The 17,708-nt window shown below is 42.0% G+C and overlaps 1 protein-coding gene across 6 annotated transcripts in view; it reads left to right on the top strand.

The window, feature by feature from the left end:
- Nucleotides 1-17,708, top strand: part of LOC149323492 (basic helix-loop-helix domain-containing protein USF3-like) — a 40,990-nt gene that overhangs the window by 10,334 nt on the left and 12,948 nt on the right. For 5 of the 6 annotated variants that reach the window (XM_089489050.1, XM_089489049.1, XM_089489052.1 and 2 more), the window contains 3 exons: nt 817-845; nt 989-1,071; nt 14,098-14,194. In XM_089489050.1, the coding sequence (XP_089345176.1) occupies nt 817-845; nt 989-1,071; nt 14,098-14,194 (209 nt within the window). Of the gene's footprint in view, nt 1-816; nt 846-988; nt 1,072-3,840; nt 4,477-14,097; nt 14,195-17,708 lie in introns of those variants that run through there. The other variant, XM_089489054.1, reaches the window with a different exon arrangement.

Here is a 17,708-nt window from a genome sequence, read left to right as displayed (position 1 = left end):
AAGAAAACCCAAACCATTCCAGCTAGCTAGGAGAAAAGGAAGAAATAGGAGAGTGGAGACGGCATCAAAAGACTATGTAAAAAGGAAATTCTTTGTCAGATGCTTTGTTAACTGAGCTATACCTGTACTTTGGTATTAGATAAGAATGATTAAAAAGAATCCCTTTGGTGTTTGCTAGCATTTATTTTATTATTTCTTGAAAATGAAACCTGTTATATTCCTTGCTACCTTGGTAACTTTTTATGCATAGCATTTGACCTATCCTATTATATAGTTTTGGTTTTTTTACAGCTTACAGTTGAATGTGGTAGAATAGAAGATTTCTGCATTTTATGAGAGTTTAATACCAAAATTGCGGCTAAAGTGGTCAGTCAGTCCTGTCCCTCTATGAACAATGCTGCAGAGGAAGACATCTTGGCCCCATACAGACAGGCCAAAATAAAGCTGCTTCGAGTCACTTTGGAGGTATGATGTTTAAATGATGCATACGTCCTAAGAGTCCGGAAGCCACACCAAAGTCACAATCCAGTCCTAAGGACTGGAGCGCAGCTTTGGTGCAGCTTCCGGACTCTTGGGACACGTGCATCATTGAAACCCCATACCTCCAAAGTGACCCGAAGCAGCTTTATTTTGGCCTGTCTGTATGGGGCCCATATGTCTTCAGCACTGAATATCATGATGACCATTAGTATGCCAATGGTTCTGCAAGCACATGTGGCAGTAATCTATATTTTCATAGATTAAAGAAAACATCTTAGAAAACAATACACAATTCTTCTTCATGTTATCGTTTCTTGTTTTGTTTTTTTAATACAGAAAGAAAAACCGTGAAACTCACAATGCAGGTAAGAGGTTGAGTCTCAATGTTGGTTTGTTTGGTTTTTATAAAGCATGCAGAAACAAATGCCTTGTTTTGCAACCAGAAGAGAAATGTCTCATTGTATCTGAGTGTGTTGCCAATGTTCTGTGTTTTGTTTTGTTTTTCTAGTGGAAAGGCATAGAAAGAAAAAGATCAACGCTGGAATAAATCGAATTGGTGAGCTAATTCCATGTTCCCCAGCACTGAAACAGGCAAGTGCCCCTTGGCAACAGCTATCTGAATGTGCATGGAAATTCTCTTTGGAGTTAGTTTATACAGTACAATAGTATAGTTTGGGTGATCAAAATCTCAGTTTAATACAAGTTATACATGAGATTCAGGCACTACACAGCCGCTTTGCTTCCCATGTCAACTCTGGTATTGTAGATAGTGGCCTGCAGACAAGCCAGGATATAGCCAGCTTGTTCTGGCTTGCTTGGAACTAATAACTCTTTCTTGGCTTGGGCATATTGGTTTTTTTTGTTTAGCTGTAGTTCCTGGTTTGTTTAATTGTTCATGCAAGGAGAGAAGCTAAGTGTCTCTGTGAGTGCCTGTTGGTCTTCATTAAACCAAAATTGTGGTCATCCAAATCTGATCAATATCCCTTTTGCCTTTTGGTTTCCCTGGATATTTAATGTGAAAAATTATCAGGGCTGTGGCTTCCTTGATTGAATCTATCCATCTGGAATGCAGTCTTCTTCCTACTACCTTCTAACTTACCAAGCATTATTATCCTTTCTAGTGAATGCTGTCTTCTCATGGTATGTCCAAATTACAGTAGTTCCAGTTTAGTCATCTTGGCTTCTAGGGAGAGTTCAGGCTCTAGGACTTATTATTTGTCTTTTTAGCAGTTCGTGGTATCCATAGAACTTCCCAGAACCACATTTCAAATTAGTTGATTCTCTTCTTAACAGCTTTCACATCCTTACATAAAAATCAGTAATACCATGGCATTAGTATGCAGTGTTGTATCTTTACACTTAAGGATCTTGTCTATTTCCTTCATTGCTATCTTTCTGAATCCTAGTCTTCTGATTTCTTGATTGAAGTCTCTATTATGATTGCTGACTCAGCCAAGGTGTAGGGAATCTTTGACTATTTCAGTATCTTCATTGTCTGCGTTAAGTTATGTCAGTCATCTGTAGTCTTACAGTAATTTTTATTTTCTTAATGTTCAATTGTAAATTTGCCTTTGCAGTTCCTTGACTTTCTTCAGTAATAGTTCCAAGTCTTTGCTATTTTCTGGAAGTAGTATGGTGACATCTACATACGTTAAGTTGTCGACATTCTTCCTTCCAATTTTCATGCCTCCTTCCTCAGAATCTAACCCAGTTTTACTTATGATATGTTTAGGGTACAAGCTAAACAGATAGGGTGATAAAATGCAGCCTTGCCTGACTCCTTGCCAGTTGGAAAACATTCTGTGTCTTCAGATTCTGTCCTCTTGTTCTAAGTACAGGTTACACATCAAGAGAAACAATCAAAAGTTGTGGCATGACCATTTATTTAAGAGCAATCCCTAGTTTTTCCAGCGATGGGGTGAAGGTATCCTGAAGAAGCGGGTTGGCATTCTATGACTCGCTCTGATGCAAACAGGACTTTAGATTTTAATTTGAAGAAGCCACCACTAGATGGAACCAACCTCCCTTGGTAGCTTCAGTTTCTTTTGTGCCTCATCTCTGAGCAGTCGCACGCCTCTCGGCTCTGCCTTTCTCTCTGCCTTCTCTACCTTTTTAAAAAAAACCCTCCTTTTCCTTCATCCTCTGTCCTCCTTTCCTGCACTGCTCTTTCTCTCTCTCCTTGCCACCCCAGTCCGGTGCTGCCAGGAGACCAGGACCATGTCGGAGGTGGGGGACCTTGAGGACATCCCCAGTATGTCTGGGGATTCGGCGGTCTCTTTGCAGGACCAGCCTAGACGCCCCATGCCCTCCAAGGTCGGAGGAGAGCTTCTTGGCTCCAGGGCTTCAGGGGCCAGGTCGGAGGAGGGAGAACCCTTGTCTCTGCACCTCTCCCAGCCCCATCGCAGATCCAGTTCCCGGGGTCGGGTCCTGACCGCGACAGACACCATCATTGACCCAGGAGTGGGTAAGCCCCCCGCTGCCCAAGTCCCAGACCTGCAGCCGCTGCCTCCGAAGCTATCTACCCTGATAGCCTCCTTAATCTCCCTACAAGCCGCGGCATTAGTGGGACAACAGCCCAATTCCACCGCCATTTCCCTACTCGCGGGGAGGGCAAGAAACTCTTCAGGCCTCCCTAATTCAGACCAGGCCATAGTCTCCCCCCACTCCAATGGCCAGGATGCCCAATCCAAACCAAAGGCCTCATCCCCCCGCTCCTCCTTGGAGTCCATTCTCCCCTCCGAAAGGGGCAAGTTCATTCCCAAAAAAGCCCGCCATTAGGCCCCTCTCTAAAAAAGGTGCCAAAATCCTCATCCAGCCAGGACGAGACAAAATTAAAGAGACCAACTCCCTCTGCTAGCCGGCTCTCAAAGCCTAAAAAGGCAAAGCCTATTTTGTCATCTCATTCTTCCAATGATGAAGATGATGCAGAGATCCTCCTCTATAAACCCCATGATAGAGAGGATGTAGAGTTCTCCGGGGATGATTTATCTCAGGATGGGAGCAATGAGGAATCTATCCCCTCATCCAACAGATTATTTCCACCTGATGATTTTCAGATTTTGTTTAAAAAGGCAATCAAAACCCCTGAATTAACACCAAACACCACTACCCCTCAGCAGATAGACACTGACCTCTCTAAAGGAAAAGGTGACTCCTTTCCCAAACCAGCTCAATCTCCCTTAGAGGTTCCATTCACCAGTGATTTCATGAAGGTCATCAGAGAGGAATGGGCAAAGCCAGCAACCACACACCCCAGTCCTCAGGCCTTCAAAAATTTTTACAATCTCCCTCAACCAATCATGTCTAAACTACAGGTCCCGGTTGTGGATGCTCTTGTCTCAGCCTTGGTCACGTCTGCCACGGATGCAGACAATGCCCTTAAAAACCCAGAAGACAAAAGGGCAGATACAGCTCTAAAAAGATCCTTCGAAGCCTCATGTACAGCTATCAGGGCCTCCTCAGCCATATCGATTTTGTCAAGGGCTGCCTTCTCATGGGCCAAGGATATCTTACAAGAGATCCCTAGAGACAACACCAAGGTCCGCCAGGGGGTCAACAAACTTCTTAAAATCCTGGCCTTTTCTGCCGACGCTTCCCTGGATGTCATTCAGCTGAGCGCCCAAGCTCAGGCTGCCTCCATCCCAGCCAGTAGACAGATCTGATTTAAAAACTGGATCGTTAATGCCAGGTCCAAACAAAATCTAACCATGTCCCTATTCGGCGGCCAAAAGCTCTTTGGCGAGTCTCTTGAACCAGTACTCATCGAAACCAAGGATAAAAAGAAGGCCTTGCCATCTTTGCCCAAAAGAGACGACAAATGATCTTCTCATCAGGGACAAGGCTCCTTTCGCCCATATAAGTCCAATTCCTTTCGTTCTAGAAACAACAGATCCAATAGATCACAGGGATCCGAATGCAAGCAATATGGCCGCCAACAATACCAGAAAGAACAACAATACCGCCCAGTAAAGTCAAGAATACCAGTCATCTGATACGGTGAGCTGGGAAATTATATATGAAATCATAGTTAGAATGAAATTAGGAAACCAATGTGGAACATGGATAAAGGAAATTTACAAAAATCAAACAGCGTGGGTCTGCGTAAATGGTCAAAGAACTTTAAAATTGAAAGAGGAACACGGCACGGTTGTCCCCTGTTCCCGTTATTATTTATTCTGATGATTGAAATGTTAATCAAAAATACCAAAGAAGAGAATGAAATTAGAGGACTAAAAATTAAAAAACACAATTTTAAGATCAGGGCTTACGCAGATGATCTAGCAATAATACTGGATGAACCAAATTTAAGTGCAGAACTGTAAATTAAATAAAGACAAATCATCTTTTTTAACTAAAAACTTATCAAAAACAGAGGAGACAGAACTAAATACTTTAACGGGAATAAATATACAGAAATCAGTGAAATATCTAAGAATAAATATGACTAACAGAAATATAAACCTTTTTGGAAAAAATTACAAGATTTTGTGGAATGAAATTGAGAAAGATTTGGGGAGATGGAGCAGAGCAAAGTTCTCACTTCTAGGTAGAATTTCAGCAGTTAAAATGCTATTACTTCCAAAATTAATTTTCCGGTTCCAAATTATTTCAATCCCAAATTCAAGAAAAACATTTAAAAATTGGAACAAAGAAATAACGTCTTTTTTATGGGAAGGGAAAAACCCCCGTGTTCGGCTAAAAATTCTCCAATACTCAAAACAGAGGGGTGGCTTCCAAACTTAGAGGTATATTACAACGCATGTTGCTTAACTTGGTTGAGGGAATGGATTACCCTTAAAGACAATAGTTTATTAGCTTTGGAAGGTGAAGGCTTGCGTTATGGGTGGCATGCTTACCTTGCTTATGGAAAAGAGAAATTGAACAAAATCTTTAATAATCACTGTATTAGAAGATCTTTATTAGATGTATGGAAAAAGAATAAAAAAAGAGTAATGAGGAAATTCCGAGATTGGGTCTCACCACAAGAGGCTTTTCAAAGGAGGGAAATGATACAGGATGAAAATTGGCTTACATATAAGATTTTATTGAAAAGATATGGAGAAGAGACAAATTAAAATCTCAAGAAGAGTTAGCAAGAGAAGGTCATATAATTAATTGGTTCCCTTACAGACAAATTGCAGAAAGATATCAAATGGATAAGAGAAATATAGGGTTTATGGGAAAAGATAAGGAACTTGAAAATTTTAAGATTATCAATTCAAACACAAAATGTACGATTGGGAAACTTTATAAGTTTTTGCTGCATGAAAAATTGGAGACAGAGATGGTTAAAGATGTGATGATAAAATGGGCGAAAAACATTGGTCATAACCTCGAATTGGCAAAATGGGAAAAATCATGGTGTAACATCTCCAAATATTCAGCCTCACAAAGAATGAGAGAAAATTATTATAAAATATACCTCCGGTGGTATTTAACACCTGAAAAAAATCTCTAAAATATACAAAAACAAATCCCCTCTTTGTTGGAAATGCAAAAAGGAACAAGGTACCTTCTTTCACTGCTGGTGGTCTTGTAAAGAGATAGGGAAATATTGGGATATGATAAAGGCTTCATTATCAGAAATGTTAGGTATTACCTTACAGAAACTGCCTGAGATGTATTTATTGAATATGGTTAATGATGTTTTGGAGAAAGAGTGGCAAAATTCTCTGTTATGCGATCACTTTAGCAAGAATAACCTTAGCGCAAAAATGGAAAACAGGAGACATCACTGATAGAAAAGACTTGCTAATGAAACTACACAAGGCTATAGAGATGGATAAATTAACTTTAATATTAAGAGGAGAAACAACAAATGAGGTTGATCAAACATGGGAAAAGGTGACAGAATATTTAGGAAAGATCTGGAATGCATAATATACCACTAAGGCAAATGTTTGTAACTTGATTATAATTTGAACACATATCCAGAATCGTGAGAGGAAAAGTGGATTTAATTAAGATTCAAAATGTAAGACTGGGATTAGACAATCTTTATGTGATAGTCATACATAGGTTGCGAATGCAAAAATGTAAGTGAAGGTACGAGGAGCTAGTAGAAGAAAGTCAGAACTAAGAAGAAATAAAACGATCAGCATTTAAAGGAGAAGGAAGCTGCTTGGATGGAAGTAAGAAAGTTTCAGAAGGTTGTTGAAGGTTCGAGTAAGTGACGGAAGGTTGAGGGGTGAAAGGTAGTAGGTGATATAATCACAAACGGAGGTGGAAAGTGATGATTAAGGAAGGAGTAAGGAATGAGAATAATAGAATAGGTGGAAGAACAGGATAAGAAATTGAAATGACAAAGAAAGAAAGAAGAGAAGTTAGGAAGATATTGGAAATGTATGTCTGATGTAAAGTTTGAATATTCTATGTATTATGTTGAATATGTTGTTTGCGATTTGTATGTCAGTTAGTGTGCATTTTTTAATAATAAAATGTTTTAAAATTTTAAAAAAGCAATAAAAGAGACAGCGCTCCTCATCCTGATTGCCCCTCATTGGCCAAGAAGGCCATGGTTTTCCGAGATCCTGTCCATGTCTCAGGGCTCACTCAAACTACCAATACGTCCAGACCGCCTAACTCAAGACCAAGTCTGTCATCCAGACCCACAATGGCTGAACCTTCACGCGTGGATGTTGAACGCCAAAACCTGTTAAATGACGGTCTTTCTCATAAGATTGCACAAACAATCATAAATTCAAGACAGCCATCTACCAGAAGAATTTATGAATATTCCTACAGGTCATTCACAAACTGGTGCAAAATCAACAAACTCCTGCCACCCAAGATTACAGTGAGCTCCTTGCTTTCATACCTCCAAGAAGGATTAGACAAAGGTCTCAAACCTAATACGCTCAAAAGACAGTTCTCTGTGATCACTTTGGCGCTGCCTCAAAAGTTAGCCAACAGGCTATCTAACAATTATTATGTCAAGAGATTCTTAAGGGCCGCAATGCTCATCAAGCCTCCTACTGTCCATCGATACCCCAATTGGGACCTACACACGGTACTGACTCACTAAGGAACCCTTCGAACCTCTCAAGACCATAAACATTAAACACCTCACATGGAAGGTTCTGTTCTTAATAGCTATTACTTTGGCTAAAAGAGTCTCAGAACTTGGTGTGTTGTCCATTCGTGAAGAGCTATGTGTATTCAGACAAGATTCAGTGTTTAACCTTAGTAAAATTCTACCTTCATACCTAAGATAAACTCCATTTTCCACAGAACACAAGATATTATACTAGTGTCATTCTGCCCTCATTCTAAGAAAGACTTAGAAACACATGGCAAACCTTGGATGTCCGGAGGGCCATACAAACATATATTAAACGAACTCATCACTTCCATACCACCGACAGTCTATTCGTCTCCTTTCACAAGAATTCCATGGGGAAAAAGGTGTCATCAACGACGCTCTAATAATAATAATAATATTTATTGGTATCTCGCCCCTCTGAGAACAATTGGGGTGGCTGGATCAGAGATTGTATTTCGACCTGCTATTCCCTTTCAGGTTCTCCCAACTCAGGTCCCATTTATGCACACTCCACACGCAGTGCATCTACCTCAGCTGCCCTTTCCACCAACACTTTGCTGGCAGAAATTTGCAGAGCAGCTACCTGGTCCTCCTCATCCACGTTTGTTAGACATTATCGTCTTGACTCCTTTCAGTCCTCCGAAGCTGCATTTGGAAGGAGGGTACTACAGGCTATAGTACCTAAATAGCCTTTCTGTTTGAGATCCCACCCTAGAGGAATGAGCTATGTAATATCCTGCTTCTTCAGGATACCTTCACCCTGTCGCTGGAAAAAGAAACATTGGCTTACCTTGTGAGATGTTTGTTGTCAGTGATGGCGGCGAAGGTATCCTTCCCTCCCTCTATATGGTGTTGGTCTCCTGGTAACCAGTTTGAGGGGATGATTATCCCAAGAGGTTATTCAGTTATACTCAAGGCACCTGCCTTTCTTGTTCAAAGGGTTCGATGTTATAGATAGATTGTGTTGTTTTTCTATACTTGTTATTCTTCTACTGATCATTTTTTCGGCTATACTAGCAACTGAAGCTACCAAGGGGGGGGGGGGGTCTGCTCCATCTAGTGGTGGCTTCTTCAAATTAAAATCTAAAGTCCTGCCTGCATCAGAGCGAGTCATAGAATGCCAACCCGCTTCTTCAGGATACCTTCTTCCCTATCGCTGAAAACAAACATCTCACAAGGTAAGCCAATGTTTCTTTTTCATGATCTACACAATCAAAGGCAGTACATAAAGCACAGGCTAATTTCTTCTGAAATTCTTTGGTGTGCTTCGTTTTATGTTTGCAAAATGATCCCTAGTGCCTCTTCTTTTCTGAACCCACCTTGGACACCTGACCTTTCTTGCTCCATATATGGCAGACGTCCTTGTAGAATTTTGAGCACCACTTTGCTTGCATAAGAGAGTAAAACAATGATCTGTGTTAGCTGCAACCCCTAATGTCCCCTTCCTTGTGGATTAGAATATGTATTGAGTGTTTCCAACCTGTAGGCCATTGTTTTGTTTTCCATATTTGTTGATAGATTTTAGTGGATTTTTTCTCTGTTGTAGCTTGAGAAAGTCTTCCAATCACTCTGAATGCAGCTTCCACTTCATTTTCTAAAACTATGGGCTCCTTTTCAAATGGTTTTTCCTTGAATGTATCTGTGTTTCTTTCATATATTTTAGGTTGTTCTTCAGTGTATTGCTGCCATTGCCTTTTTTATTTCTACTTGGTTATGTAATGTGTTTCCTTGCTGGCCATATAGCATCCCCACTTTTAGTTTAACTTTCCCTTTGACAACCTTTTTTGTTGCCATCTTCTGTTTCTCTGCATTGATTATTATAGTACAGTGGGCCCTCCCAGTTGTGGATCCCTCGCGTAAGGGGAAATCCACATATGCTTGAATCCCATTGGAAACAGTGGTGTGTGTGCATAGTGTGGTGTGGCAACACAGGTGCGCATGCCATTGTTTTTCTCCCTGCATGACTTTTGCTTATGCTAGAAGCCGCGTATAGTGCGCCTGCATATGGCGCAGACGCACTGTAGTTCTCTTTGTCATTGAACAATTGTGTTCAGGGTTCTCAACCTGTTTCTGTTTCCTTTTATTTTTGCTTCTGTTTTGTCCTTAACTGCTTAAAGAGTTTCATCTGTCATCCAGTGAGGCTTTTCTTTTTTTGTTAGATCCTTGTCTTTCCTGGCTTATTAAAAAAAGCTATTGGAGCACTAGTTGAGTGGATAGACGGAATAGTAAATGCCTTGATAGAAAAAGGCAGAGTTCCAGCCTGCCTGAAGGAAACCATTATAAAACCATTACTAAAAAAAAGCCCTATCTGAATTCCCCCGTTCTGGATACTTATTGGCCAGTCTCTAGCATTCCATTTTTCTGTAAGGTGTTGGAGTGTGTGATGGCTTCTCAATTCCAGAGGTTTCTGGATGAGATGGAGTATCTTGATTCATTTCAGTCTGGTTTCAGGCCTGATTATGGGACAGAGACAGCTTTGGTTGCCTTAGTGGATGATCTATGCCAGACAAAGGGAATGTGGCCCTGTTATTCTGCTGGATTTCTCAGCACCTTTAATACCATTGATTATTGGCATCCTTCTGGGTAGTCTTGCTGGGAAGGGACTTGGGGCACAATTTTACAGTTGCTTCACACCTTTCTGGAGGGGCGAACCCAGAAAGTGGTGCTGGAGGACTCTTGCTGAGCCCCCCTGGCTTTCTTTCATTCAGTCTCAAGGGTGCTACAAGATCCTTCTGCATACTGGTGTGTGATCAATTTCCTTCTTTACTCCAGCATAAAAATTTTCCGTTGCTTCCTCTTCTGCCACTGTAGTTGGATCATAAATTTAAATATAGTTATATTGATGGATTTCCCCTGATGTATTATTAATATTCAGTTAAACTTTGCATTATATCCCATGACTGCTTTTGTTGCATTTCTCTTCAATATTAAGGCAACCCAATTTCTTCTTAGTTGTTTTTTCCTGAGTAAAACACTGACTGAAAATATCCCATTCTTATGCACTTTAGCTTGCACACCCCAAGTACTCCCATACTTCTTCTATTTCTTTACAATGTGTAGCTTCCCCTCATTCATGCTTCTCATATTTCATTTTCCTGTAATATGTGTTGTGCAGCTTCAGATTTTCCTTTCACCTCTGAGCAAATCAACAGCTAAATATCCTTTTGGCTTCAGTCATTATTTGCATCATTAGCTGCAGTGTTACACTTGTCTTCTGCTCTTCCCTAGTAGCTCATTGACTACTTTCTGACTTGGGAGTTTCATTTTCTGGCACTATCTCTTTTTTCATTTTGGATTGTCTCATTATAGGAGTTTTGTGTTAAAAGACATTCAAAAGAGGTTTACTTTGCCACCTTCTGTACAGTTAGCTATGGTGCCATAGCAGTTGTCCGTGTGATCCCTCTGCCAGGGTCACCCTTCACTACTGCTGCTGCTCAGTAACTGTTTAGCACATTGGGGATGTGGGTAAAACCCCAGTAATATGCTCAGAAGTGTGAAGGTGTGATAGCCCCCTCTCCTCTCCTGTCAGCAAAGTGTTTGCGGAGCAGCCATTTCTTCAATAATGGGAACTTCCGTTATAAAGAAATGGCTACTCCAGGAAAGCTTTGCTGACAGGAGAGGAAAGGGGATGCTTCAGTGATGAATCAGAGTTGGAAGAGACCACTAGGGCCATCCAGTCCAACCCCCTGCCATGTAGGAATTCTCAATCAAAGCATCCCCGACAGATGGCCATCAAGCCTCTGTTTAAAGACCTCCAGGGAAGGAGACTCTGCTACACTCCGAGGGAGTGTGTTCCACTGACGAACAGCCCTTACTGTCAGGAGGTTCCTCCTAATGTTGAGGTGGAATCTCTTTTCCTGGAGCTTGCATCCATTGTTCCGGGTCCTGTTCTCTGGAGCAGCAGAAAACAAGCTTGCTTCCTCCTCAATATGACATCCCTTCAAATATTTAAACAGGGCTATCATATCACTTCTTAACCTTCTTTTCTCCAGGCTAAACAACCCCAGCTTGCTAAGTCGTTCCTCATAGGGCATGGTTTCCAGACCCTTCACCATTTTAGTTGCCCTCCTTTGGACATGCTCCAGTTTCTCAATGTTCTTTTTCAGCTGTAGTGCCCAGAACTGGAGACAGTATTCCAGGTGGGGCCTGAGCAAAGCATAATACAGTGGCACTTTTACTTCCCTTGATCTAGCCACTATACTTTTATTGATGCAACCTAAAATTGCATTGGCCTTTTTAGCTGCCGCATCACACTGTTGACTCATGTTCAACTTGTGGTCTATTTGGACTCCTAGATCCCCTTCACATATAGTTTCATTCAGCTGGGTGTCCCCCATCCTATATCTGTGCATTTCATTTTTCTGCCCTAAGTGCAGTACTTTACATTTCTCTGTGTTGAATTTCATTTTGTTAGCTTTGGCCCAGCTCTCTAGTCTATTCAGGTCATTTTGAATTTTGATCCTGTCCTCTGGGGTATTTGCTACTCCTAATTTGGTGTCATTGGCAAATTTGATAACTATGCCCCTAATTCTTTCTTCCAAGTCATTGATAAAAATATTGAATAGCACTGGGCCCAGGACAGAACCCTGTGGGACCCCACTGGTCACTTCTCTCCAGGAAAAGGAGCCATTTGTTGAGCACCCTTTGGGTTTGGCCAGTCAACCAATTACAGTCGGCCCTTGGTATATGTGGGGGATCCGTTCCAGACCCCCCACGTATACCAAAATCCGTGTATGCTCAAGTCCCATTGTCCCCAGTGGCGGCATGTGTGCACGCGCGCCTCCATTGGGTACAAATGTCCCTCCCCTCCTCTTTCTTTCTTTCCCTCCCTCCTTCCCTACTTACCTTTTCCTCGCCGCCGCCACCTGGGCCTCCTTACCGCCACAGCCAGGAGAAAGGCCGGTTGGGGTTTTTGGAGGCCAACAAGCCTCCAACCTGCCACCCAGCCTTTCCGCGGAGGTGGCGGCCGTGGCGGAGGAGCAGCTCCAGAAGCCTCCTCGGCCTCCTCTCCGCCGTCACCACCGGCACCTCTGCACGGGGGCTGGGTGACGGGCTGGAGGCCCTTGCACGGAGACAGCGGTGGTGGAGAGGAGGCCTCTGGCACCGCCATTGGGGACAAATTCTGGGCTTGCCATGCGCGTATGCTCAAATCTGCACATGGCAAATCCGCGTATAAGGAGGGCCCACTGTACTAATCCATGTAACAATTACCTTATCTAGCCCACATTTTACAAGCTTGTTTGCAAGAATGCTATGGGGAACCTTGTCAAAGTGCTTACTGAAACCAAGATATTCTATATCCACAGCATTCCCTTCATCTACTAGGCTGGTAATTTTATAAAAAAAAGAGATTAGATTTGTCTGGCATGACTTGTTTCTCTGAAACCCATGTTGACTTTTTGTGATTCTGGAATTGCCTTCTAGGTGTTCACAGACTCTCTGTTTAATGATCTGCTCTAGAATCTTTCCTGGTATAGATGTCAGACTAACTGGATAACAATTGTTGGGATCCTCTTTTTTTCCCCTTTTTGAAGATGGGGACAACGTTTGCCCTCCTCCAGTCTGATGAGACTTCTTCTGTTCTCCAGGAATTTTCAAAGATTATTGCCAATATTACATTTGCCAGTTCTTTTAATACTCTTGGATGTAGTTCATCAGGTCCTGGAGACTTATACAGTGGATCCTTGTTATACACTGGAGTTTGGTTCCAAGATCCCCCGTAGATAACAAAATTTGTAGATGCTCAAGTCCCATTAAATATAATGACATAGCAAAGTAGTGTCCCTTATAAAAAATGGAAAATCAAGGCCTGACACTTGAAATTTATACCTTTTTTGAACATTTTCAAACCGTGGATGCTTGACTCCATGTATAAAAAATCCGTGTATAAGAAGGGCCAACTGTATTCATTTAGATTAACCAGATATTCCTGTACTATCTCTTTACTTATTCTCTGCTGAATTTCCCCTATTCTGTCCTCTGTTCCATTTTCCTCAGGTTGAGCACCCTTTGCCTTTTCTGAGAACACTGAGGCAAAGAAGGATGCTTCAGAAGCGCGACAGGCTATCACACCTTCACGCTTCTGGAGCATTTTACCTGTGTTTTAACCATGGTAAGCCTCCTGTGTGATAATTCCTATTTAGTCTGGTTCTTTAGCAAAAGACTCTTTGGCACGGGAGGCCCTACCAGCAGTGGTTCTACTGTCAGCATAGCCTCTTATCTCACAGGGGCATGAAATACCACCACCATGAAAAGGTAATACCATGGTGGGTGATATAATATAGCAGTATTTTTTTCCCCTAGGCTACTCTTTTTAAACTCTTCCACCCCATTTCAGTGTTTTATACCAGTTTTGGTTCATGTTAGCCTAGTAATTGCAGTAGCCTGAAAAATTGTGTTTCTTTATTCTCAAGAGGCAATAGACACTCTTATTCCGATTGAAAACACTAGTAATGACTCTTTACATGTTAATGCATCTTATTCTTTAAATATCTCAGATAAAACAAATTTTGCAGGCTTGTAGATAGCTGCCTGTGTTTCATTTTGTTTTTCCTTATCTCTATTTTCTCTTACAGAGTAAAAACATGATTCTCGATCAAGCGTACAAATATATAACAGAAATGAAGAGGCAAAATGATGAACTTCTGTTGAATGGAGGAAATAATGAGCAAGGTGAATAGTTCACTTTATTCAAGGGAGAACTGGTGTCCATTATTTCATATTGTGCTCTCTCTTATTCAGTTCAATACTGCTGTAGGGGACACTGTGAAGCAAGAACAGACATAATTAGGTTCTGTGGTTGAAAGGCTTGAAATTTTCATTCTTGTCTGGGTAGCACTTCCAGCCCACAGCACTGATGAATAGCTATCAATCTGTATCTTAATAGTAATCTTCCTTTTAGGTTGAGGCTGCTAAATAAAATTTGTATCCAGGTTATTTTTGTTTGTTTTTGAAGACCCCAAGTAAGGAGTTGTAGGATTTGCAAGTGTAAGACATGGATAGCATGTTTTACTAAAACATTTTGACTACTTCTTCCCAAAACACTTCTTAGTTGAATAAATGAAACATAATTAAGAGCCAGCACAATTAATCTACAAACCTATTGTCAAATTGGTAAATTAAATCTTATAATAATGGCAATCAGATTGCTATTTTTAAATTAAATAGCCTTCCAGTTATATTAAGAATTGCTTTCATCATCCAAATTGATTACAGAGAACAGGACTTTTCTAACTATTCCTTTAGATGAATAAAATCGAGCTCTCATCCTCTTGCTTGTACGTTAGAGGTTCCTCTCGTTTTCAAGTGGCTAATTATGAATGATGATAATACAATGTGGATCTAAACAATAATACAATGAAAGGAATATTGGAGATCAGTAATCCTGCCCCTAGGTGTTCTTGGCTGTAACTCCCAGTTGTCCTTAGCCAGTGTAACCAGTGGGGACAATTGATTGGCATTACATTCTGGCAATATCTGTGCCATACTTGCCTACCTGTGGTAGTAGAGATATTTCCTTGCTGGTAGAAACCACAAATCTGCAGTTGTTTTTAGATATTAGAACACAGATGAGTGTATGTCTGAAGTTCATGTAGCATGTGAAACAATGTTATATTGAGGAAGGATATTGCATTACCTTTGACGCTTAATTTGTAGCAAATCTCCAGAGTCATAGGACAGTGATGGCGAACCTATGACACGCGTGCCAGACGTGGCACTCAGAGCCCTCTCTGTGGGCACACATGCTGTCACCCTAGCACAGAGTGTGCCAGAGTTTCTTACTAGAAAGCCAGAGGGATGTGGCACTTTGCAATAAATAAGTGTGGTCTGGGTTGCAGTTTGGGCACTCGGTCTGTGAAAGGTTCACCATCACTGTCATAGGAGAATATCACACAACATTTTTATAACACTGTTACTCTACTTTTACTGCTGCAGCTGCCTCCTGCGGCATTCTGGAGTTTGTAGTTTAGCAAGACTTAGGAGCTTTTTGGCTGAGAATTCTAAATGCTCCTCCCTAAACTGCAAATCCCAGGAGTCCACAGGAGGCAACCATAATGGTAAAAGTTGATTAATGGCACTATAACAGTGCAGTGCAGTATTGTCCATAGACAAAGGTCTTTTCTTACTGTTACCTGTAATTCTATGAACTGGAGATTCTTGGTGTGTGCTTTCCCCTGTATGCAAAGAGCGTGCTTTCCCTTCTCAATTAGTTTTTACTTGTTTGGTTACATATTGCAGCAGACACATCCTTTGAAATGATAGTGCTGAATTGAGCAAGGAGTGAAGCATTAATATGAGAAGGATTCTGTTGTTGCATCTAGATTATGTCTCAAGCAGGCAGCAATTTTTTAAAAGAAATTTTGATTTCAAAATTAAATATTAAATTAAATTGAGTTTCTTAAAAAATTAAAATCAGATTTCAAAATTTTCTTCTAAGCTCAAAGAAATTGTTATGAATATTAATGATAGAACTTCTGTTTATGTAGGCTTGCCATATCCCGCCTGGGGGCGGGACTTTCCCGGTTTGGGGCGGGGCCACACGGTCCCGCCCCGGTTTGGCCCCTCCCCCAGGACCTCCCCCCCCAGCAAGGCCCTGGAGGCAGCTCCAGCCCTCCCCATGGCTGTGTGCCACCCTCCCCGCCTCCCTGCCTGGCTCAGCCTAGAGAACAGGTCTTAAAGACATCTGCCACTCAGAGCTATTGCCAGCCCACTTGGTATATATACCCTGCAAAAGGCATTACTTTCAGGTTACAGTGAGCAAAGAAAAAAAGGCCATCAATCGTTCCTGTTTCCCTGGGAGTCTAAATGTCTCATCTTTTAAATGTCTACCACTCAGTATTGTTGTAATTCTTTATCACAGGGTCGTTTTTGAGGCCCTAAACACCTTTACTTGTCATATGCAAATTTCTCCCGAAGCTGACCAATGGGAAAGAAGCAATCAGCCCTCCATTTGGGTTGGTTTTCAATGGCTTGGTGAAGGAAGAGATTTTGCCTTGCAAGTTGCTGGTAAATAATAGAAGGCTTTGGGGTAGCAAAGGCTGCAGAAATAGTTTGACCCCCCCCCTTAAACATCCATGGCTCAGTGCTATGGGATTCTGGGAACTGTAGTTTCTTGTGGCACCAGAGCTCTTTTGACAAAAGGAAGCTGAATGGTCCACAGAGGAGGCGGGGGCAGAGCCTCTTGCCAGCAGTCTTCGGTGGAAGAGAGGAGGCTGATGGTCCTGGCCACCTCCCTTGGCTCCCTCCCCCCTCCTCCTCCTCCTCCTCCTCTCAGAGCTCATTCACTCTCCCTGGCTTTTCTCTCCCCCCCCCCTCTGCACTTTGAGACCCCTTTAACTGCCAAAGCTCAATGCCACAATAAACAACAATTCCCAGGATTCCATAGCATTGAGCCCTGGCAGTCCAAACAGTGTGTTTTGTACACAGAGATCCTCCAAATGAATCCAGTCCCTAGCTTTTATATCTCTCTCACACACTGCAGGAATAATAACCCACTTTGAGACTGCTTTAACTCAGTGCTAGGGAATCCTGGGAATGCGAGTGTTTGGGAGACATTGAGACTTCTCTGTCAGTCATGGCTCTGAGGCCACAATAGACTACAATTCCCAGGATTCCCCAGCACTGAGCAGTCTCAAACTGGACCATTTCCTCAGTGTGGATGCACCTGGGGAGGCATTCTGGGCACTGCAGTTCAACTACGTTTGGAGGGTTATGGGACTCCCTGTCAGAGATAGCTCTGGGGCCACAATGTACTACAATTCCCAGCATTCCCCAGCACTAACCCAGGACAGTTAAGTCACTCTCAAACGGGATTATTTCCTCAGTGTGGATGCAGCTTTGGTGAGGAACTCTGGGCATTTCAGTCCAGCATTGTTTTATTTCTGCAGTGTGTTTTGGACCAGAGACAAGGTGACCAGGCATCCTCCTCCTTTTCCAGGACATGTCCTCTTCTGTCAAATTTCAAAAGGTCCTCCATTTGGATCATGGCTAAGAAGCATGGATTTATAAGTACATGGGTGTTTTTAGCTTTTATTTTTGGCCATGTCCTACATATTTTTGCTTGGGTGCCCTACATTTTGGGGTGAGGGCATTGGTCACCTTGGTCAGAGAGCTTTCCAGGGGTTAACTGCCATTCTGCTGTGGTGCTGGAACAAACCACCATTCCCAGAATTCCATAGCATTCAGC

This window comes from Sceloporus occidentalis, unplaced genomic scaffold, assembly GCF_023333645.1.
Source record: "Sceloporus occidentalis isolate IW3139 unplaced genomic scaffold, rSceOcc1.0.p SCAF_1, whole genome shotgun sequence".
Lineage (NCBI taxonomy): Eukaryota > Metazoa > Chordata > Lepidosauria > Squamata > Phrynosomatidae > Sceloporus > Sceloporus occidentalis.
Note: the sequence above shows the minus strand (reverse complement) of the source record. Positions and strands in the feature narration are given on the sequence as shown.